Below are 23,303 nucleotides of genomic sequence, written 5' to 3'. Positions count from 1 at the left end.
AATTGAATCTTTTTTTCCCCCATTTATGGATGGTTCTAGCCCTGGTCAGGTTAAAAACTTACATTGAGAAAATCAGTATTACAGTGATATAAAAGTAGTAAATAAAAACACTAAACAGATGATGCAAACCCTAAACTATGTTAAGTTTGCTCCATTCAATGCAGAATTCCTCTTGAATCTAAGATAAAAAACTGTACGAGTATAAGCTATTCCTGTTCAGGAATCATCTGCCATTCATGAAGATAAAAAGGCTATTTTCTTCTCCCCTGCTGTCTAGCAGCATAGAGCAGTTATAGTTATCTTCTATATCAGCTACTCTGAGATAGCTACACATCTCTCCCTGTTCCTTATTCCAGTGTAATTTAAACTGGTATATGTAAATGGCATGCATTCATCTGCCCAGGGCCTGTCACCAACTTTTTACATTATCAAGGTTATAATATCTCCAGACATCTCATGAGGATTACATTTGAATATTATGAGTATCATGCCCAGTATAAACACACTCTAGTCAATCTTTTCTTGATCTCCTTGTTTCTTTTAAACAAGTATCTGAGTTTAGAGGCCCTACTGCCCTGGCTAAGAAACATACATTTTTGTGTCAGAATAAATTACAAATATTTTTTTGAACGAAAAAGGCAACCAATTGAAGGCAACTCCCACTTACATGTTTTCAGTTTGTAATGAGTTAAACAAACATTTATTTGGAACATAAACATAAAATGTGTCAGGAGCAGTACTGTAGCATCCAAGAAGTCATTAACAATGTTCTCTGAGACAAATTAGGTTAGTTACCTAAAATGTTAAAACATTAATGTAGGAAGCATGGGAAAATAAGCAGAAAAAACTGTAAGTTTTAGGACAATTAGAATTTTAATGTAATTAGGATAACAGATTTGGACGGATAGTTTGTACAACTGGATGTTTGTACAATAACTTATACCCATAATGGATGGGTATAAATTATTCAGGAAGGACAAACATGGGGAAAAAACTGAAGTGCTCTATAAATAGGAGAGATAAAGTACAAAGAGGAAAGTAGGCAGGTCTGTTGAAAGTTTCTGGGTCAAGGTCAGAGGAGAGAACAACAAGGTGATGTTAAACTGGGTGTCTGTTACAGACCACCATTTACCACACCAGACGGAAGAGGTAGAGAACATTTTCTTTAAAAAACTAACCAAAGTTTCCAAATACCTGATGAGGGCCACATCTTGCAAATTCAGTGACTGTGACATCTGCTGAAACGGTAACACAGAAGCGTACAGGCAGTCCATCAAATGTTTGAATTGTCCGGAATAACTTTTTAGTGCCGGTGACAGAAAGGCCAATGAGGTTGGGCAGGTGGGAAACCTCTTTTCAATTTGCTGCTCACATACAAGGAGGAATTGGTTAAGAATGAGAAGGTGAAAGGTAATTTGAGTGACAGTGACCATGAAATGATAGTGCTCAAGATCCTAAGGGAAAGAAAGCAGCAGAATAGACACCGGACTTCAGAAAAGTAGACTTCAGCAAATTCAGGGAACTGGTAGACAGGATGCCCTGAGAGGCTAGTCTTAGGGGAAAAGAGCCCATGAGAGCTGGTTGTACCTTAAGGAAACTCTGTTAAGTGTGTGTAGAGGAGCAAACTGTCCCAATAGGAAGAAAATAGGAAGTGTAGCAGGCTAACCTGACTAACCAGTGAACTCTTCACTGAATTGAAACTTGAAAAGGAATCCTACAATAATGGGATATTTGACTACTTTACTAGTGAGGAATACAGGAGTATTGTAGGGGTATACAGGAAAAAAAAATCAGGAAGACCAAGGCAATTTTAGATGCAATTAACAAGGAGTGCAAAGGATTAAAGGAGTCTACAAGTTTGTCACAAATAAGAGGAAGACCAAGAAAAATGTAGGTTTCTTCACTGAATGCAGAAGGCAATCTAGAAAGCAATGATATAGAGAAGACTGAAGTAGTCAGTGCCTTTTTACCCCATCTTCACAAGTCATGTCAGTTACCAGATCATGAATGTTGTTGGCAGCTAAGATAGGGAAGGTGAAAAAACAGCCTAGAGTAGTGGAAGAACAGGTTTAGGGCTTACTTAGAGAAACTAGATATTTTTCAAATCAGCAGGGCTGGATGGGATATAACCTAGCATACTTAAAGAACTGGCTGATGAAATTTCAGAGCCATTGGCCATCATCTTTGAGAACTCATGGAGGTCAGGTGCAATCCTAGATACTGGAAAAGGACAAATATACTGCCATCTTTAAGAAAGTGAAGAAGGAAGATCTGGGAAATGAAAGAGCAGTTAGTCAGACTTCAATTCTAGGAAAGATTATGGAATATCTCAACAAGGAGTGTATTCTAGGCACCCAGAATAAAACAAGGTGATCAGGAGCACCCAGCATGGATTCACCAAAAGCAAGGCATGCCTTTCATTCTATAAGGTAACAGGCTCTGTGGATGGGAAGAGCAATGGATATGATGCACCTCAATTTTAGCAAGGCTTTTGACAAGTCTCCCATGATAGTCTCACTAGTAAGCTAAGGAAACGCAGACTAGGTCAGTGCTTCTCAGCCTTCTGAGACTCAAGGTACCCTCTACAGGTTTCCCTTGCTTTATACTGTACATGTGTTCCTGGAAAATGGTGCATAACTCACATTTGCATAAAGGGAACCCACTTTACAAGGTAACAAATAGGGATATGTTCCATTGTGGGGGGGAGCAGATCAAGGCTCCAGCAGTGAGGGAGGGAGCACAGGCAGGAGCAGGGGGGTGGGGTGAGTGGGGCTCTGGCCCTGATAGGACAAGCGGAGGTCCGGGGGGCACATGCCCCCCGATCTGTGTGTGGTAGAGGCAGCTGCCACTGAGTGCTGCACTTTGAGCCCCACTGCCCCAAGAGCCATGTGATGCAATGTGTGTCCCACTGCTGGGCAGGCAGGGGGTGCAGCACAGCTGCAGCAGAGAGCAAAGCACTTGGGCTTCCACCACACCCATTGCATAGGAGTGAATTTACCTAGCGTATAACAAATTTTTGGTATAAAAAGGGTCATCGCATAACAGTGAATTCGCACATACAGAACCCGCATAAAACGAGGGAATCCTGTATAACTTCTAGCAGCATTCCCTGCAGTTGTGGGCATAGGGAGTCCTTTCCTCATGCAAGGGAGGCATGCCCCCACTCTCAACCCCTTTGCCTTGAAACATGAAGCCCAGGGGTTGCCTCTAAACTGCCAAGAAGAGCAGGGGCTGAGGCAGCACCTATGTATCTTATCTGCCAGTGGCATTTCTGGTCTGGGCTCTCAGGCAGTAGCAGCAGCTTCATGTCAGTCCCTCCTTATCAGGTCATGCTATGCAGGGACTCCCCTGCCACAGCCATTTTCCAGACTAGCCCTGCATGGCATATCCTGAAACACAGAGATACAGTGGACCAGTTCCACCTGGTGGCATCAGCAGTGTGGCACCCTTAATGAATCTTGCTGTACCCCAATTGGGAATCACTGGACTGGATGAAAGTACTGTAAGGTAGATACATAACTGGTAAATCATTGCGCTCATCAGCTCAATGGTTAAGGGTGCTTGTACACAGAACACAGGGGTTTAATTCTTTCTAAATTGAAACGGTGTTTTTTTTAAAAGCCACTGTTTCCATTTAAGGAGAACTAACACCCCCCTCGTCACATGCACAAGGGTGAGGGGGCCTGATCCCTTTTTTTTCTGAGCCTACTTGGCTCTCTCTTGGTGGGGGGAGGAGGGAGGGTGAGCTGCCAGCAGGCTGAGTGGTCCTTGAGCTGTGCAGGGCCCAGTGTTTCCCTTCGCAGCGGCAGCCCCCCCATGTGGCACCTCCCTGCTCGCACCTGGCCTGGGCGGTTCCACCACCATGGCGGGAAGCACCAGGCCCCGCAGAGCTCAGGGGCTATGCAACCCATGGCAGCTCATGCAAGCAGGCTCGACTGAGGGGGAAAAAAAAGCAGCAAGGAGCCCAATTTTTTTTTTTCCCAGAGCCTGCCTGCCTGAGCTGCACAGGGCCTGGTGCTTCCCTGTGTGGCGGTGGTGCCTCCTGGGACCACCCAGGCCAGGTGCCAGTAGGTGGGTGCTGCCTGGGGGGTACTGCCATCGTGGAGGGAAGCACTGGGGTCCCCTGTAACTCAGCCCCACCGGTAGCTCGCTCCTCTTCCCTGCCACAGGAGAGGCAGGTAAGCTCCAGCACCCCGTGCACTATTCCTGCTGCCTTCCCACCACCTGGGACTGCCTGGGAATGGCTGGCTTGTCCCTGGGGTAGAGCTGCAAGGTGCCAAGAGGATGGCTGGGTGTGCTGGTGGCAGGAGAAAGCAGCGGGGACGGTGGATGGGGTGCTGGAAGCCCGCTAAACCAGAGCTTCCCTGAGCATGTTAGCGTCCAGTGCCCCATGTACTGTTGGACTTTGTTAGGTAGCAAACTAGAACACCTCAGATGGGTTTTACCTTGCTACATTAGAAAGTCATGTAAAGTGGAATATGCCACTGAGCATGTAACAGCAACGCCGCTAAAGCGGTGCAAAAGGGCATTTAAGCTGTATTAAAGACCAATTTTATTGCATGTACAAAGGCCCTACATGTCTAGTTGGGATGAGATATCAAGTGGAGTTCCCACTGAAGTGTCACTTGCAAATAAGACAAGTGATTCTCCCACTCTGAGAATCAGGTTCAGTAGTTGTGAGGCCTCACCAGGTTCAGTTTTGGGACCCTTGCTTTAAGATATGTGGACAAATTAGAAAGACTACAGTAGAGAATGACAACAAATGATCAGACACCTGAGAAACATTCCTTATACAAGAAGGAATCCTAAAGAATTAGGATTATTTAGTATGGACTGACGTGGGGATTTGGTAACTGATTATAAATACCTTTTACAAATTCATCAGGAGGGGCAGCAAGAAATAGGAGATGCTCTGTTTACCAGGGCACCCCTTGGAATAACCAGGAACAAATGGCGACAAACTGACAGACAGCAGATTTAGGTTGGACATCAGGAAGATCTTCTTAACAGTGAGGGTTGCCAGAATCTGTAATGGGCTCCCCAGGGTGGTGGTGCTCTTCCCTACCTTGGGGGTCTTTAAGAGGAGACTGGACAAGCACCTGGCTGGGGTCATATGACCCCAGCACTCTTTCCTCCTCAGGCCAGGGCTTTGGACTCGATGATCTACTGAGGTCCCTTCTGAACTTAACATCTATGAAACTATGAAACCTGAAGGGTGGCTATAAGGAGGATGGAGCTAGCTTATTCTTTGTTGCTGTAAGAGATAGAACTAGGAAAAATGTTCCCAAATTACAGCAGGAAAAAATTAGATTGGAGATTAGGAAGATGTTTATTAAAGTATTGGAATAGGCTACCAAGAATGGTTATGACTTTCTATTCTTGGATGTTTAAGAGTAGGTTAGACAGATGCTTGACTAGAACAGTTTAATCAGGGATGATCCTGCCTTGAGCAGCAAGCTGGCCTAGGTGTCCTGCCAAAAGTCTCTCACAACTTTACTATTCTATGATTTTGTAGATAATTTGACATATCCCTCATTCCACCCTCTTTCAGTGGTGGTGTAGATGGTGCATGCACCAGGTGAAAGCACCATCACACCATCCAAGCCAGAGATCAAAACCTTACACTAAAATATTACCTTCCCCAACCACATTTTCTTCGTTCATTCTCCACCTCATTGACTTATGCATACTGTCATTTATTATGATGTTTCTTTTGGACCAAGGTAAAACTCTCTTACCTTACTCCCTCCTCTTAAACTCTATGCTCCATTCCTACACGAGAAAAGTTCAATCCACACAAAAAATGAGATTTCCCTATCCAATAGGTTTGCCTCTTTAGATTTTACCTCTATTCTTTTTGGTCTTTCTGCAGGAGCTAACTTAGTTGTGCTTCTTGTATATCACAAAGTTCATATCACTCCATTCACTGCCACCACATTATAACAGACAGGAACAAAACTAACAGGCATGCACTGAAGCCAGAAAACAAGTCAGAGAAAAGTGAAAATGAAAACTCAAGCCAGAAAGAAAATCCAAAAAAAAAAAGGCTGTAATCAGAGGACCACTGGGAGGGAAGCGGGTACCATCCACACTTTAACTTAGAAAATATTGCTACTGTATAGATCTGCCTTTATAAATTATCTGTGAAATACAACATTTAAAATAATAGGATTCTCAAATTTATAACTTAAATAATATGAGTATTATTTTTGCTCATGTTCTGTCAAGCCTTAAAAATGCTCCTATACCCCTCCTCCAAAACACCTTTTCAGAGAAGAGACTCCTAAAACCTGTACTCTATAACTTTAGAGTTTCTATCATAGTTCTGATTTTCCAGGCCTGGCTTCGCTTGGGAGCAGGGACTGTCTTTTATTATGTATATGTATCATACCTAACATAATTGGGCTCCAATTCCTGTTTGGGCCTCTAGATGCTACTCTAATACAAATAAATCATCAAAGTAGGGGTCCTTAGCTGACAGCAGAGGCAGAAGTTGCTTTAGGCTAACACATGAGACAGGACCAAGAGAGAATTCACAGGCACTGAGACAAATACTAGGCTAAAACATAGTACCAAGAAGTGGGAATCTGACTTAGCCTCCTCCTGCTCTGTGCAGCATGGTTGGGGGTGGGATGGAGGTGTAGAGACTAACAGGATTCACAGTCCTCACCTGTAATTACGGCAAGACCCATTTGCACTGGTTGGGCTACTGAGGTCGTGGACTAATACTGCAAGGTAGAAGAAGAAGCTGCTAATGGGCTGGGTGGCCAACTGCCTTTCAAGAATTTCATTAAGCAGCAAAGCTTCTCTTCCTGAATAACTACAGGTAAACAGTGTCCTTTAGAGGCTGCTTCTCACTGAAGCAGCTGCAGGAGTTCGCTTCCTACTTCTTACCAACCTAGCATCTGCAAGGTGTAGACAGAAGTAGGAGCAGTTCCTGGGAGAGAATAGTTCTTTTTTTCCCTCTTCTCCTCTGTCATGGCCCCAACAGCTAGCAGACGAGTACATAAGCATCTTCTCCATCAACCATCTTGTTGAAGGGTCTGACTTCTCTCCTCTGCAAGTTAGTTACTGAAATGGTCCCCTCACGATGTCCTTCATTTTTACCTACCTGCTGCAGAGAAGAAATAAAAAAATAGAGTAATTCCTCTCTCCATCCCTGTCCCAGCATATCAGTGGATTACTCCTCTCTTCAGGGTAAGACTAAAAAGCAACTCCAACCCTTGTTTTCAACCAACAAAAAAGAAACTAGAAAGCAAGCAACTAAACCTGAAATTAGAGCATTTTGCAAAAAACTTTCAAGTAGGGTCTACTGTAAGAGAATGTCCTAACTGTAAAAACAGGTGTCTGGGAATTTGAAGAAAAGAAACATTATACTCATCTTTTAAATGCACTACTGTGCATATCAAAGTTGAATAGGGGACAATAATTTTCATTTACCCACAAATGAACTACAGACTTTGCCCTTATTGAACTCAACCACATCTGTTTTCCTAGCTGGAAAAAAAAATGTTCATTATTGACTGGACAGCCATTCTGCTACAACTTCCATTTATCTTAATAGACCCTCAATCCAATATACCATAGTTATGTTGTGCTCAATTAAACTGAATCTCTGTCACCATAAATTCTAGGGTGAATTAGGAAAGGGTCTGTTAAAGGATGATACAGGCCATTCTTTTGTGATGGTTTGCAGTTTTCTCTCCCAATACATTTTCTTTTTATTTAGCACTTCCATTTTTATCCTGTGTTCCTCTTCAGCCATCTCACATTCCCTTTCAATTTGTTGTATTTTTGCCACATGCACTTCATTCATTTGTATCAGCTGTAGTTGTAAAATTGACATTTGCTGGTGATGTTCTTCCTCTTGCATCTTTTTCAAAGCACTTTCCTGAGTGGCTTTACTCCTGTAGTTTTTATCTGTTGCTATTCTGACATCTGAATAGGACGACTCAGGTTGAGAGGTGCCTTCACATACTGGGAAATGTACCAATTCTCTCTCTTCATCACATAGTTCTTTATTTGAAACAACAAATGATACTGAAAGACAGAAAAAAGTCTTATTAATATTCCTTTCTCGATCAGCAAAGTTACTGTATAAGCAATAAATATACAGCCATCAGTCCAAATAAACAGTACATTTCTTTAATATAATCTAGATGCCACCAGATAATAATCTTATCTATGATACTTGTGTTCTGTTTACAACATTAAAGTGTAAGAGTTTGAATCTTGCTCCAATTTTAGGAGATTCACAGTTGATGAGCTACTATCTGCAATAAAACAGAAGACATATTACTTGGTCTTTAAAATACCAGTCATACACACCACAGGAATGCATTTTATACTAATTATGCCACTTGATTCACTTTGAGAAATACCGATATTTCCACAGAAATGAACTGAACTACTTCTCCGTATCTATACATGTGATTAATGCACATGAATAAACTTTGGACCTTATTGCTCTGGAGATTCTTTGTGCGCAGCAGCACATATGTAGATGCTGCCCTGGCTGGTTTGGGGCGCAGAATGCCTTAGTGTGGGGCTAGCTGGCAGGCAGCCCCTGCACTGAGGAACCCTGTTCCCCAGGCAACCACCTGGCAGCACATGGAGAAAGGAAGAGCAACCCTGACCCCGTCTCCATGTGCTGCTGAGTGGCTGCCTGGGGCACAGGATGCCACAGCGCAAGGACTGTCTGCCAGCTAACCCCATACTGAGAAACCCTGTGGCTCAGCCAGCCAGGGTGGTTTCTACCCATGTGCTGCTGTGCCTGAAAAAAACTCTGCAATAAGGTAGTACTTGTATTTTACAAGACTGCACTGCTGCAGAGTGTACTAGCTTTGTGCATCCTAAGAGGGGCACATATGTAGATACCGAAACATTTACTGCGGTTAGTCAACTGCACAGTAAACGTCTTGAGTAGGTGTGCCTCTTATTGAGTAAAAAAATACACAGTGGGCACATCTATATGTGCCATTAGGAAGCAGCAATAAACTGCTGAGCTTATTGCTCTGCAGTTTATTGCTCCCAGGCACACAATTTACACACGTACCTGGAGCGCAGCACATTGAGCCAGGTCACAGCAGCTCTGGCTGGCAGGGAGCCCAGGGAGCCACCTGCTAGCCCAGACCTGCTCTGACTGGGCTCAGTGTGCTGTAGAGGGGCTAGCTGGGGCAGGGCAGGAGAGTGTTTCAGTGCAGCAGGCAGCCCCTGTACCGAAGCACTTCTGTGACCCGGCCAGTTGGCTTGGTGTCTACATGTGCACTGCTGCACATGAAGAAACCCTAGAGCAGGGTAAGACTTTTATTTACAAGTTCTATGCTGGTGTGGAGTTTATTAGTTACATGCACTCTAATGGGGTGCACATATAGATCCAGAGATGTTTTCTGTGAAGTTAATTAGGCAACTGCACAGTAAATGTCTTATGTAAATATGCCCACAGTGTAAAAATAAGGATGTAAAATATAACTCCTAAAATAGGAGTGACATTGTAAATCAGGACCGTATAAGTTCCATTAATATAACATTGCAAAAATGAATGTACCATTTTGATTAGAGAAATGTTATGTAACAACGCAGTTAAACTTTTTGTAATGGTAGTGTAAGGGTTATGTTGTAGCCATGATGATTCAGAAATTATTTGGGAGGATGATATCATTTACTGGACCAACTTATAATGAAAAATCTACAACCTAAGGAAAAAAAAAAGAAAGATGGCTAACTTTATCTCAACTACATAGTTCGTCCAATAAAGATATCACCCTAATAAATCCTTTCTCTTAAACTTTTTAGCAGGTTAGAATGATCTTCATTAGGCAAACCAGGATACACTGTCTCTATTTTTGTAAGGAATTGGTTTTACCTAGTAACAAGCTAATAAAAATGAAACTGAACAGTAATATTTCATTAGCCAGTGAGTGTCTTCTGCCTGAGTATTTATTAACTAAAGTCTCACTGGTTAGACCATTCTGTGTGGGCAGCAGAGCTCACTTGGCAGTGCAGTGCAGGTGTGATCTCCACACCTCACTCCATCTGGCATGCAGCTGCCCCTGTGGCAGCCTGCATGGAACTAAGCCCTGCCTGCACCATGCTCCCACCCAGGGCATCCCACACCATGCTCCTGTCCTGCGCCTGCTAGACAGCACTGCCCTGGCCCCAGCCAGTGCACACACCTTCCTGATGGGGCTGCTGTTGCAGCCACCCAGGTACTGCTCAGTTCCCTCCACCTCCAATGGCTCAGCTCCCTCCACCTCCTTCCCCTGCTGTACCACTCCAGGCAGCAGATAATGCAGGGAAGCCATGGGGCTGCATGACAGGCAGCAGATGCCCATCTACGCAGGGGTAAAGCTGCAGCTGGACAGCTCCTGCCCTGGCACACGGGGCTCCAACTCCAGCTCCCAGCTGCCTTCCACACACTCTACCCACCCATGATGAGCAGCCCCCTGCAGGTAGCTGGGAGCTGGAGCCAGAGCCCCACATGCTGGGACAGGAGCTGCCTGGCTGCAGCTTGCCCCCTCCCTGGCTCAGTGTGCAGTGCCTGGCATGCATCCCCACAGCTGCCATGACTCCCCTGTGCTACCTGCTACCTGGAGCAGTGCAGCAGGGGCAGGAGGAAGAAGAGAAGGAGCTGCTAGAGGCAGGGGCAGCTGAGGAATACCCAGGTGGCTGCAGCTGCACCAGGAGTAGCTCTGCCAAGAAGCTGTGCATGCTGGCCAGGGCTGTCAGTGGGTGCGGGTGGGAGTGCAGGCTGCCCTGGGCCCCATGCGGAATGCCACAGAGGCAACCACGGGCCAGATACAATCAATTGGTGGGCACTTGCCTGCTGCCCGCAGGCCCTATCCACGCAGTTGGTGGCTCGGATCCTGCCCATGGACCATGTCTTGCCCGCACCTTGTCATGATAGATACATTTTCTATAGGTTTAAAACGAACAATGCATTTTCTTTCAGAATGCATTTGGCACCTCTCTTCAGAATATAAATGGGCCACATAATTACTAAGAAACCTAGACTACTGAACCAAGTTTTGACTTGCATATTTAGGATATATGTTAATTCCATACTGAAACAGTTGCATTAAATTTATGTGCAGAATTTCTCAGTTTTCTCTAGAAATAACCTTTAGGAGGAAAAGTATATGTTGTCTATTAAAATATCATGTTGGATAGAAAGTTGGTTTCATTTAGAAGCTTGCATGCTGCTACAGTATGTTCTACATTGGATATTTAGTTTTTGTTTTATTTTCAATATTTTTAAAATAGATTTATTTCACTGAAATTGCATATTTTAAAATAAATGTGAAAGTTTTTTTTACAAAAGATTGTATATACAATGAAAAGGGCCAGAATCAAGCATAGGAAATTCTTGTCTTATAGAAGAGTATCAAAAATTGCTGCTGGTGGCAACATTTTTTTTTTAAGTTGGTGATCAAATATGCTTTTTCCAACAAAACAAAGGTTTATAAAGAATCATGAAAACCTTTAAGGATTTCTTTTTTGTGATAAGCCTGCATGATGGATGAAGTAAAAGAACATGTTGGAAACCTGGACACATCCATGTGTAAGTGATAAATGGTGAGTTTAAAATGCCTCTTCAAATTTATATAAACAAAATCAGATTTCACTACTAAATGGTCTAGTGAAATACAGAATCTTATAGCATCATGGTTCTGAAATATTTTTTGTACTGACAGCATTTTTTGAATACAGAGATTTATACTGCTAGTTTAAACACACCAGAAAGAATTAGTTATAACGATAAAGGAAACTCATATACGTCCTTTACTAAAACAGTGATTGCTTGCAAACATTAAAAAAGAAATGTGCTAAAGCTGTTTCAATCAGCTATTAGACAGAAGTGCCCAAAAAGCCCCACTAAAGCACTCAATCTATACAGACCTTAGGTGAGCTGGGTCCAACTAATGTGCTGCCTCTTCTGGGCATCTGCTGGGCTCAGTGCATGAGTGCGCTAAGTTTAAAAGTAAAGCGCTGCTTTTTATTTTTTTAAACGTTTGCAAGCAGCCAATGTTATTTGGATCACTACCACAGCATTTATACCTTGGTTAGAAGTATCAGGCTGATATTCAAAGTCTTCTTCTGGCGGACTCTGTAAAAAGTACATTTGCTCAGGCATCATGCTGGCAATCTTCTCTTTTCCTATGATGTGAGTATTTATAAGAGGACTAATACTTCTTTTTACTTTCTCCCGTCTTTCATGTGCCATTATCTTTTTTGTCCGAGCTTTGATATTTTCCCAGCATTTCTTTAACTGCTTGAAATCTCTTAGTGACACACTAGGCTGAGAATTATATTCATGGGCAAGTGCTTGCCAAGTACGTTGTTTCAATGCAATAGTTCTTGCATCACTTTTTTTACATTCAAGTACATATCTGTACTTTTCAACTAATGCAAGTAGCACACTCTTTTCCACTTCAGAGAAGTATTTAGCAGGCTTTATTATTTCGTTTTGCATTTTCTACTTTTTCTCCAGGAAGCCAAATATCCTATGAAAATAAAAATAATTAAAAAATCAAGTCAGTATTGCTTTATATAGCAAATGAGAACAAAATTAGGTTTTCAGTAACACTAAGGTACGGATTCTAAATCACCTTCTTCCATACAATAGCTTGAAGCAAAATTTCAGGGTAACAAAAGGAAACATTCAGATTATTAACTAAAGAAATATCACTTGTTAGGTAACAATCTAACAAGAGGTTTGGTATATAACCAAAACAGGATAAGCAAATTTTCCTAGCTTGGTTATGATTTGCAGACCAGGGTGCCATATTCTTTACCACTCTACCAAATAGATGTGCTCAGCTGCAAACATTCTGTCTACAGCAATCACCAGATTTAAATGATATGTCTACTGGATCTATTTCATCCTTTTCCAGCAAACAGAATTTCCAAATGCTAACCTAAACTGTATCAGAATCTACTTATGAATAGCTCCAACTAAAGGGATTTCAAAACCTCAGCTGGCAGCTTTTTCTGACCAAGTGATTTGCTTTACAGATATAAAGAACAAGAAAACCACATACACCAGTTATAATCTAATCACCAGTGCAAGATATTTGCATGCACATAATTACACATTTCAGATATTGGTGACTTTAGAGAAGATTGAGTGGAAACATGATAAACTTCTTTTTAATAACCTTTGACATTTTTGAAGATAGGTATAAACTGCTCACCATGCCCACTGTGAATAGGACAAAAAAAAGCACAGGCTTAAGCTGCAGCAAGGAAATTCAATTTTTTCTAGGGAGGGAGGGAAGAGAAGAAGGGATTTCTACATGTAAAGATAGTTAAGTACTGAAACTGATTACCACACATACTTGAATATAAGATGACCCTGAATATAAGAACAACCCCAATAATTAGATTCTATATATGGAAAATTTATAAATTTGATACAATTTTTCAGGTATAGAATCTAATTTTTGGAATCTTGTTTTGAATGCATCTCCCTCCTACTGCTACAACAGGAAAAATAAATCTGGGGGTTTAGGTAGCCTCTCTGCCCCCCCCTCCAATTTCTTGCCCCTGCAGCCACTTCCCCCCTCCTTATGGTCAGACCCTGATTTCCATGTGCATATGGAAGTAAGGAGCAAATCTGAAATAACTGACCTTGAAATAAACATGCCTGTAAACACCTGAATATAGTTCCCATAGACTTAGCTCATTTAGAATTGATACACTGTACCTTTTTTGAAATTGCTGCAAGTTTTAGCATAGGTACTCCATAAGCATGCTTTAAAGCAGCACTTTCGCACCTACTTAATCCATGATATTAGTTCAGATTCAAAAGGCTCACAATTTACCATATAGTACATTGGACTGAGCCCCACAGAATCGACAGCATTTCAAGCCATGGTGACTTCACAGCTCAGAACTACTCAGGATGTGTATATACTGCAAGTGTACAAGGCAGCAGTGGGGGCCAAGCTGAACGTCAGCAAGAGCACCTGCCTGGCTGCGGCAGAGGTCAGGGACCTGGACTCCCTGGGGGGTCTCTGTCCCCCGTGAGGGGTTCAGGATCCTGGGGATAGATTTTGACCTGGAGCTGAGCAGCAGAACAGCATGGGAGAAGACAGAGGACAAAGCAAAACAGAAACTGGGACTGTGGCACTTGCGTTCCTTCTCCATGGGGGGGGGGGTGTCACGCTTGTGAAGGTGGTGTTGTTACCGGTGCTTCTGTACACCACACTGGTCCTCCCCACTTCCGAGAGTGTCACCCACAGGATCCAGAGGGCCATGTGTGTTTTCTTCTGGGGCTCCGGATGGGAAAAGGTCGCCCAGAAGACGCTGTACAAGGAAAAAAGGGCCGGGGGCAGGGGCATGCCAGAGACCCTCCTGTTCCTGTGGGCCAAGTATGTCAGCACGATCTGTAAGCTGGCGATGGAGGCAGACACCAATACGGCATGTCTCATGAGGTACTTTGCAGGGCACGTTCTGAGACACTGGGGGTCTTCACCCCAGCTAACCACAGGCCATGGATCACGGAACTGTCCTGGTTCTACGAGACCTTGACCTGATGCTGTGATGTGTAGGCCTGCAGAACGCAGGCCCGGCCACTATGAAAAGTCACAGGAAGATTCAGGAGACCAGCAAGGCTGCGCTGTATGGGGACCTCAACAAAAACCAGGGGAGCCCCTTGCTCCGGTTCGACCAGTTTGCATCCTGGGTCAGGAGTGCCTTGTGGAAGGCCAGAAACCTGCTCCTCTACAGATAAACGGATGCAGAGGTAGTGGGCTGCGTGAAGATGGCGCTGAGCGAATTCTGAACCTATCACCAGAAATCGGTAGCAGAGGATGGAGAAGACGCAGCGAATGAACGCCACCTGGCACAGGGACACATGGCACAGGACCATACAACCCCCGCCAAGGGAAGAAGAGAGCGAAAGCAGCAGAGAAGAGGAACAGACAAGTGGAATGGAGGACAGCAGCAGTGACAACAGCAGCAGCAATGGGTCCTCCAGTGACGAAGAGACCATGTGAACTGAGTACCTGACCCCGGAAGCGGGGAACTCGTGGATGTGAAGGGAGGGCTGGTCAGAGTGACCAGAAAGGACTGAGTGTGTGTTTTGTGTGTGTTGCGCGCGGCTGCAGACTTTGTAACAGGTATGAGTGGCCAGCACGCCTTTGCATGGGTGTGCAGGTGTGGTTGTTCTGCAACGGGATCGGTTAGATACATATAACCATATATATATGGAGAAAGAAATATATTTTTACAACCCCCACCCCCCCCCAGAACAAAAAACCTCCAGATACTCCTAACACTGTCATAAGCTGGGATCCAGGTTTTCCGTTTCTCACAGAAAAATGGAGAAAACTGCAAATTTTACCTTTTACCAGAGGCAAACATGGATTTTTCATTTTATTGGGGAAACTTGTGGATTTTGCAGTTTTGCAATAAGCAGAGTTCCAGCCTGCATGGGGCTGGGAGGGAGCGGGAGGAGGGTGGTCAGGCAGGGGGTGCCATGTGCATGTATGTATGCATGTGGCCACCAGGCAGCCTGGAGAGCTGCTCCCAAAGGTAAGGGGTTTGGAGGGAGGGAGTAGGGCAGGGCAGGGACTGGGGCCCGGGCTGGGGCTGCTGCCCAGCCAGGCAGTGTGAGCTGCAGGGCCCTGGTGGGGAGTAGGAAGGGGCCACAGGCAGCTTGTCTGGGGATTGGGGGCTGGCTCCCTGCTGCTGCATGCACTCCCAGGGGGCAGAGGGGACCCATGCCCCCCAGATCTGTGCACAGGGTGCTGGCTGCCCAATTCAGGCTTGGACTCCCACCCTGCTGACCTCCCCCAGTGACTCTGCAGCCCAGTGGGTGTGATCCAGCACTGCAAAGAACAGTGAGCCTGCGCAGGAAAGCTGCCTGCTGCTGTTAGCTCTGCACTACCCTGGTGAGGTGTCCCCGCATTACTGCCCCTTCTGCAGTCATGTGCGCAGCAGAAGTGTCGCCAAGGCAGCATGCAGCTCACAGCAGCAAGCAGCTTTCCTGAGCAGCCCTGCTGTTCCCTCCAGCGCCGGGTCGCTCATGCTGAGCTGTGGAGGCCCCAGCGAGGACAGCAGGGTGGAAGCCTGCCATTGGTGGCATAGGGGGTGCACGTGCACCCCGAGATTGGTCGTGCACCCCCTGGAAGTGCCAGCTGCAAAACCGGAAGTGTTAGTGGAAGTGCACTTCTGGTTTCTCTGCTGGTGGTTCCGCACTTGGGATCGTCTGCTGGGGGACCCCCTCCACCCCCCAGTTGGTGATCTGGTGCCCCCCAGACTCCAGAGACACCAGTTGCCCATGGAACTGGCAGGACGCAACCCCTGCCCAACATGCAGATTTGAGGGGCATGGGTCCCCCTGCTCCCTGGGAGTGCGCACTGCAGTGGGGATCTGCCCCTTCCCCCACCCAAGCCTGCAGCAGGGGGGAGCCAGGCTCTGCTGCACTGCAGCAGCCATCCCCTCCTGCTGGGGCAGGGGGCTATGGACCTGGGTCCTTGGCCCCATAGCCCTGGCAGCTGGGATCCCCCTCCAGCAGGACTGGAGGAGCAGGAGCTGTGGGTGGGGGAAAAGGGGCACCAGCAGGGCTGGGGGATTTTGAAGGGAGAGTGAAGGGCATGAGCAGGGCCAGGGAGGTATGCAGGGGGAGTGAGGGGCACCAGCAGGGCTGTGGGGGATGGGAGTGAGAGGCGCCTTTCATTTTAATCATAAATTTGAGGAGTTTATCAGAGAGAACTTACAATTTTTAAATCAGATAATTTGCGATTTTTTATTTATCAGACAAAACCAGGATCCTTGGTCACAATCCTGGGATCCTCCAAAAATGTATATACAGATAAGGCACAGGGCAGCCCGGTCTGGCTTCACCTCATGAAGGGCAAGACTATACTAATCATATACAACAGGCTGAGAGAGGGACCAACAGAGGAATTCTGGGTGGACTGTTTGGGGCCGTTTGGTGATGTTGTCAGACGTTTAAAGCTTGTGAAGAAACAGAAATCATTGCAAATGGAAAAGAAAGGCACTGGGGTAAAGAGGAAAGCAAAATGTATTCAATGTGGTGACTCACCGTGACTTGAAAAAGAGCCGGTGCTGCATGGGACTGAACTCAGTAGATGCTACTACATAATTTATCTCATAGATTACACTAATGTATTTTTGTAGGCTTAGATTACTTCTTGAGCTCTACCTGAAAAATGGACATGTGACCCAGGCTGCTTAAAGTCCCCCTTGGAAGGGAAATGGATGGGGTGAATGAAGGGGACAATGATACAACTGGACCTGAAGACAGCAAGGAGGGCAACAACAGGATCAGCAGCAGTGGAAGCTACAACAACAGTGACAAGGACTGTGCAGGAACTGAGAAGGGAAACCCCAAATTGGGGTTGGGACTAAGGGACTGGGTTTGGCTTAGAGAAGGGCAGAAGGTTTCTTAAGGTGATATTAAAAAAAAAGGTGCAATGGTAGTCTATGATAGAGGATGTATATAAATACCTAAATATACAGAGATATATTTTAATTAAAAAAAAATTAGATTGCTTCTTGAAGGCTCAGATCAAGCATAGTAGTTCTTAACCTGGCAGGGGAAATACCATGTATCTGTGTCCATGAAGGCAGTTTTCCTTAAGCGCGTCCGGGGAGAACTGCTCTTCTGTGTTTTAGTACCTTCCAAAGTGTAGTGGCTTTAAATCCAATCTATGGAAATGGAAGTCTCCTCCCTTGCTTGCTCTGAGGGCCTTATGGCTAAGGGGAAGCAAAACTCGGGGGCATCTGAACCCTAAGCCTTTGGGTTTGGGCCTAAAGTAGGATGCCAGCCAAAGGATTTGGAAACATCTGAAGCCCCAGATGTTTCCCGGTAGTAACGCCACTTATGGTTCTAGACTCTTGGATTTGGAATTAGTTTTGGCTAATTTGGCCTGGGATACATAAAATTAAAAAAAAAAAAAGTTGGCTTAGATTACTTCTTAGTCTCTTTTGGGCTCAGATCAAGTGTAGTCCTATGCTTGCCTGGCAAGGGAAACACTATAACCACTGAGGTGGTCTTCCTAGTTGTACCTGGGGAAGACCGCTCTCCTGGCACGGGGATAGTACCTGCCAAGGTAATGTATAGTAAACCTCCCATATAGCTGCTGGAGTGGGAAGGTCTTGGCTTTATACCCACTTAATGGAAAGGGGAGATTCTTCCCCAGCTTACTTCTGCGGCCTTATGGCTGAAGGCAAGCAAAACTCAGGGGCATCCAAACCCCAAGCCTATGGGCTTGGGCCTGCAAGTAGGACGCCTGCCAAAGGTTTTGGAAACATCTGAAGCCCCAGATGGGGGTAGAGGATTTTTGCTGGTAGTAGGGCCACTTATGGTTCTGGACTGACTCTCAGATTAGGAACCTGTTTTGGCTAATTTGGATTAGAATACGGAACATTTAAATAAATTTAAAAAAAAAAAAATCAAGTGTACTTTTTTCTGGGCTGTGCTAGTTTGTTCCCAGGGCCAAAATCACCTTTAATGTGTAACATACCTATTTTATGGAAATGGGGGATTTCTCCCTAGTTTGTGCCTTTGCTTAGACAGGGGAGTTTGAGAAGGGGGATACCTGCTAGTACTAGCACTACATAGACTTGAACAATTATCTTCTGCTTAGTTGATAAAAATTCAGAATATATTTGGCTAATTTGGTCTGAGACATGAAATTAAAGAAAAAATAGTGATAGGTTCCTTTCAGCAGAGCTGAACCTAGGGGGGTATGGGACCCGGGGCAAATCACCTTGTGCAGGGGCCCCCCTTAACAATGCATGGGGCGGTGGTACCCCTGCAAAGGGGGGGCTGTCTCCATGCTTCTTCCATGAAGCAGGGCTGAGCTGCCAGCTCCAGGTGGGCCCCACGGGAGGGGCCATGGCTGCTCCACCCATCTCTGTGGGGCTCCCGCAAAATGCAGGGCCCAGGGCAGTTGCCCCAATTTGCCATACCCTAGGGATGGCTCTGCCTATCAACATGTTTGTTCAAAATGGACCATATGCTTTATACTCATGATCAGGGCTGGCTGTATTTAAACAACTTCACAGTTGGTTTCCCTTGATAAGCACATGGTGTTTTTAGTAGCAGTTCAGAGATAGACTATGTATTTAAAGTTTCCTTCTATATGAATGTGAGACTAGGGGCTTTTTTTCCTTAATGTTTCCTTTCCTTCCTTTTCTCCTGATTGAGAGGAAAACACCTTGTCCTGCATTTGAGTAATTATAGTACGTAGAGAGGTTGTAGTATCTTCGTTGCTGGAGGTTTTAAAAAGCAGATTATATAACTATTTGCCAGAAACAGTTCAGGTACAGTCAAACCTGCCTCACAAGAGACAAATGGACTAGATCAGTGGTTTTCACCTTTTTTCATTTGCAGATCCCTAAAAATATTTCAAGTGGTGGTGTGGACCCCTTTGGCAATTTCAAAAGGAGGTGCCAATCCCTTTGAATTGTAACTATAGGTAATCACATACTTTTGATTGATCATAGTCATTTTCTGCTGATCCCTTAGACATAGTCTGCAGACCCCCAGGGGTACTACAGGGTGAAAATCACTGGAATAGATGACTTCTTGAAATCAAGTTAGAAACCTGGAAAATGCTTTATTGTCAGGTTTGGGAAGGGCATTGTTTGAACTAGCAGATAGAAGTATATTTGTAGAGAGTACTAAAATCTTTATAGACTTCTGAGGTCCTCAGTTCTCTATCAGACACACTACTGACTATCACTTCTCTGCCATGCCAAGTCCTCACCTCTACAAGAAATGGACAGTTGAAAGCAAAAAACGGGGGTCCACAGAAATGAACAAAGCACTAGTTAAGCATTTGACAGATTTTGCTGCAAAGAGAGAATTTGTCTTTACATGTCCCCTGCCTGCCTAGCCATTCCCTTTAAAGTAATGTTTCCTTCAAAGCTTGCAGAGAATGGACTTTGTGCAATTAATCATGGGAAGTAGAAATGGAGACTGCTTAAACTCACCTGAAAGGAAGAAACTGAGTTTAATCACAAGTTTGATGCAAGCAATATCAAGATATTTAATTAAATCTCACCACCAATTCATTAGTCTTTTCCACATTTCCTAGTATTTGTCCACTATTTTCTTAAGTGAGCATTCTACAAAGCATGAATTTACTGTAAGATTTAATTTCTTGTTGTTCAAACTGAATTTTTGTTTTAAAAAATTTCACTGGACTAGCTCTAGTTGTTATCATTATCCTTGTAACACTCAGTAGTGTTAAACTTTTTAACAGTCACTTATTCTTATCTCCTACAGTAAAGGTAACTAGTTCAAAACTACTGTTAGAAAGTGAGAAGAATGTAATGTGTCAAAAGAAGAAAATGGGATAAAGAAAACACAGAAAAGGAAATACAAAAACCACACAAACTAAGAACAGAATGCTCAAAGAGAACTGTTCTAGTAGGGGAAAAAAGAAGTAAAAAATATGGGATAGGAATTATAACATTGTAGACAGGAAATAAAATAATGATATGGATCTACAAGAATATAAACTTTGAAGAAACAGATTGGAGAAAAGAAGTAATGGAGAATGGAGGAGTTACTGTCATTTACTGTAATGTATTTTGATTTTTACTTATGCAGAGACAGAAAAGTGGGAGAGGACGGGGAACTCAGTCGCTAGCTGGAAAAGGGAACCCTGTGCAGGGATATTTCTTCCCTCCCACCTTGTGAGGCATCCTCTTCGCATATTATAGCAGAAAAGAAATCTTGGAATTATAGTAAAATGCATATTTTGATTTCAGCATTTACTACAAGGAAATCCTAAACATTTCTTAATTTTTTCTTTTGTTACCATTTAACAATAAAAATGGAACCTGCCACACTTGAGGCAATGGTAAAAATTAGAAACTTAATTCATTCTTCCCATTAGACAGCTTTAGAAATGTAAGTTATAAATTAGCCACTAGCAAAAACAGTGGGTCTGATTTCTATTCCATCTTATTCAAGGGCTACTGTAACAAACTAAACTGCTAGATAGCTTCAGATAGCCACCAAAAGAAGCACAACATTCTTACAAACTAGGGAAATCCCCATCCCTCACCCTGAGGTCCAGGGTAGGCATCAGTCCTTCACACATTAAAGACAAGCTTGAGCACCCTGAAGAGCTAGGAACAGGAACTTTTTACTATTGGAAATAGGCAGAGAACTTCCATACAATGGGACATGCACTTGGTTCTAACTGAAAAAGTCAGTGATACCAGACTGTAAATCATTATATATATAAGCAGCAGAGCCAGACATTTTAAAGAGGTTTTTAATTTCTTTTAAGTTAATTTTAACTTTTCTATCCAAAAACCCCACTGTACTAGCTATGGTACTACTGCAGAAGGGTCCCTGCCTTAAGAGCTTAAAATTTAAGGATTTCTCTGTACTGTATGTGCACATACACATACAATTAGTATAAGTACACACTCTGTGGATCATTCTGGCCCTATAAAAGCATTTGGGAGGGCCAAAAGTTGTTTTATGTACTTCAGCATTTAGTAAGAGGGTGCCTTGTAGCACTGTGTCAGAGCATTAGGTATCTGTTCCATTTGCCCTTATGTACTGAGAAATGATTCACTAAGAAATGACTTGAGACTTTAATTGCACTGAGACGGCACTACAACAACGCCCATGTCCCTTTTGTAGACTGAACAATTCGTGGTAGCCCTTTAGCTCCTCAAAGGCAGACCTCTCATGGTCCTCACACCACAAATAAGTTTCATTTCCAGGGACAAGGATTTTTGTGGGTGTTATCTTTTATTGGACCAACAATACACTTCATTTCCAGCACAGCTTTCCAATGTATGTGCCCAGTAGGAGGCTTTGGCAACTGGAATGCATGTCCTACAACACCAAAAAGAATCATAAAACAAATAGGTGCATAACAAAAACTGTATCAGGGCAAATCCTGAGAAGTGAAAGACTAAATCAGGGGCCCCAAGCACAGCGCTGGCCACCTTGATCACAGGGGCTCAGTGTGGTGCACCTACAGCTTCCATACTTGCAGTGGGGAAACCCTACACTGGACTCCATGGGGAAGCAGGGGGCGGGGCTCCCTCCACTCCCACCAAAGTGTGAGGACCTGTGCAGCAGCAGGTGGGCAAGGCAGCAGGCTGGGGGGTGGGGTCCCTACACCCCTGACCCTCCCCAGCCAAGCTGCACACTCCTGCCATCCCCCAGGCACAGGTTCCACACTGTGCTCCACACTTCCACCAAGCTGCAACTCCACCCACACCCCCTAACAGCCCCGCTGCTTCCCTACCGGCTGTCCTGAGCAAGCTGACTTCCAGGAAGTCAAGTAGGTTCTCATGGGGTGGCTGCAACAGGAGCCCTGCCCAGAAGCTGCTGCTGGCTGGGCACGGCCCCTTTTGCCTCCTCCCCTGCATCAAACCTGGGCCCATTCTTTCTCTCCCCCTGCCACTGTGGTGGGGAGATGGGGAGCAGGTCGGATCCCAAGCAAAGGGTGGAGCAGGGGCATAGGACTCCATCCCTACCCGCTCCCCACCCCCATCATTTTTGGCAGGCAACTGGCTACTTCCACAGTACTCACCCTGCGCTGAAGCAAATTAGTGGGCCAAGAATGACAGACCAGGCAAACTCAAGTGTTTACTAAAAATTACTACAGCATTTTCAATTCAACCTTGTTTCCGTTGCTGACTCTTGTGAGGACTCAATGTTTTTACCTTGCTTGTGTTTAGCTGCGTTTGAGTTGCCTGCTGGCAAAAGTGGACTGGAAGAATCACGCCTAGATTTGCTCTTCTCGACCATTTTAGACTTAAGCTCCCCCCTCGAAGAGTGCCAGCTCTCGGCTTTCACTCATTTCTCCACTGTGACAAAATAATGCAGAAATTCATCTGTGCCTTGGGAAGACCACAGCAGGTTGGAATGGATTTGACACCAGGGATTGGGAAGCTTGGCCAGGGTCTGCCACATGCTTAAGCAGGCCGCACCCTCCAGGGAGTGTTGCAGGGACCCTGGGGAGCATCCCGGGGCCAGACCCCTCCTGTACACGCGCCCAGAGGGATGGGGGGGAGGGGCGACCTGACAGCTGCGAGCGCGTCCTGGGGGGCTCGTGCGAACTGTACAAATAAGCAATAAATAAAAGGCACTTTCCAGGCGGGAGGAAGAAGCAGAAGCGGCCCCGGCCCCCGCCCCAGGCGACACCTTGAACAAAGGCAGGCGCAGAGGGGGCAGCGCGAGAGCGGCAGCCGCAGGCACCTGGACCGGGGCTCAGAGCCGCCAGCACCGTGGTGCGCGGGGGCCGCAGCGATGGCAGCGGCGGGGCGGGACGAGACCCGGCCGAGCG

General features: G+C 45.0%; 1 protein-coding gene across 1 annotated transcript; it reads right to left on the bottom strand.

Annotated features, from left to right (window-relative positions):
- Window positions 1–5,309: 5,309 nt before the first annotated feature.
- Window positions 5,310–13,213, bottom strand: MSANTD3 (Myb/SANT DNA binding domain containing 3). Its single transcript, XM_019539959.1, has 2 exons — window positions 12,058–13,213; window positions 5,310–8,040 (listed from the first exon to the last, which is right to left on the bottom strand). The coding sequence occupies exons 1-2, from the start codon at window positions 12,470–12,472 to the stop codon at window positions 7,631–7,633; spliced, it is 825 nt and encodes a 274-aa protein (XP_019395504.1). The 5' UTR covers window positions 12,473–13,213; the 3' UTR covers window positions 5,310–7,630.
- Window positions 13,214–23,303: the final 10,090 nt, after the last annotated feature.

Source organism: Crocodylus porosus, unplaced genomic scaffold, assembly GCF_001723895.1.
Source record: "Crocodylus porosus isolate Cpor-Errol unplaced genomic scaffold, CroPor_comp1, whole genome shotgun sequence".
Lineage (NCBI taxonomy): Eukaryota > Metazoa > Chordata > Crocodylia > Crocodylidae > Crocodylus > Crocodylus porosus.
Note: the sequence above shows the minus strand (reverse complement) of the source record. Positions and strands in the feature narration are given on the sequence as shown.

Excerpts from the sequence above, each read along its gene's own strand:
- MSANTD3 (XM_019539959.1), bottom strand. The coding sequence starts at position 12,472 with ATGCAAAACGAAATAATAAAGCCTGCTAAATACTTCTCTGAAGTGGAA. Across the intron at positions 8,041-12,057 it reads GCCTGATACTTCTAACCAAG|TATCATTTGTTGTTTCAAAT; the intron begins GTATAAATGCTG and ends TCTGTCTTTCAG.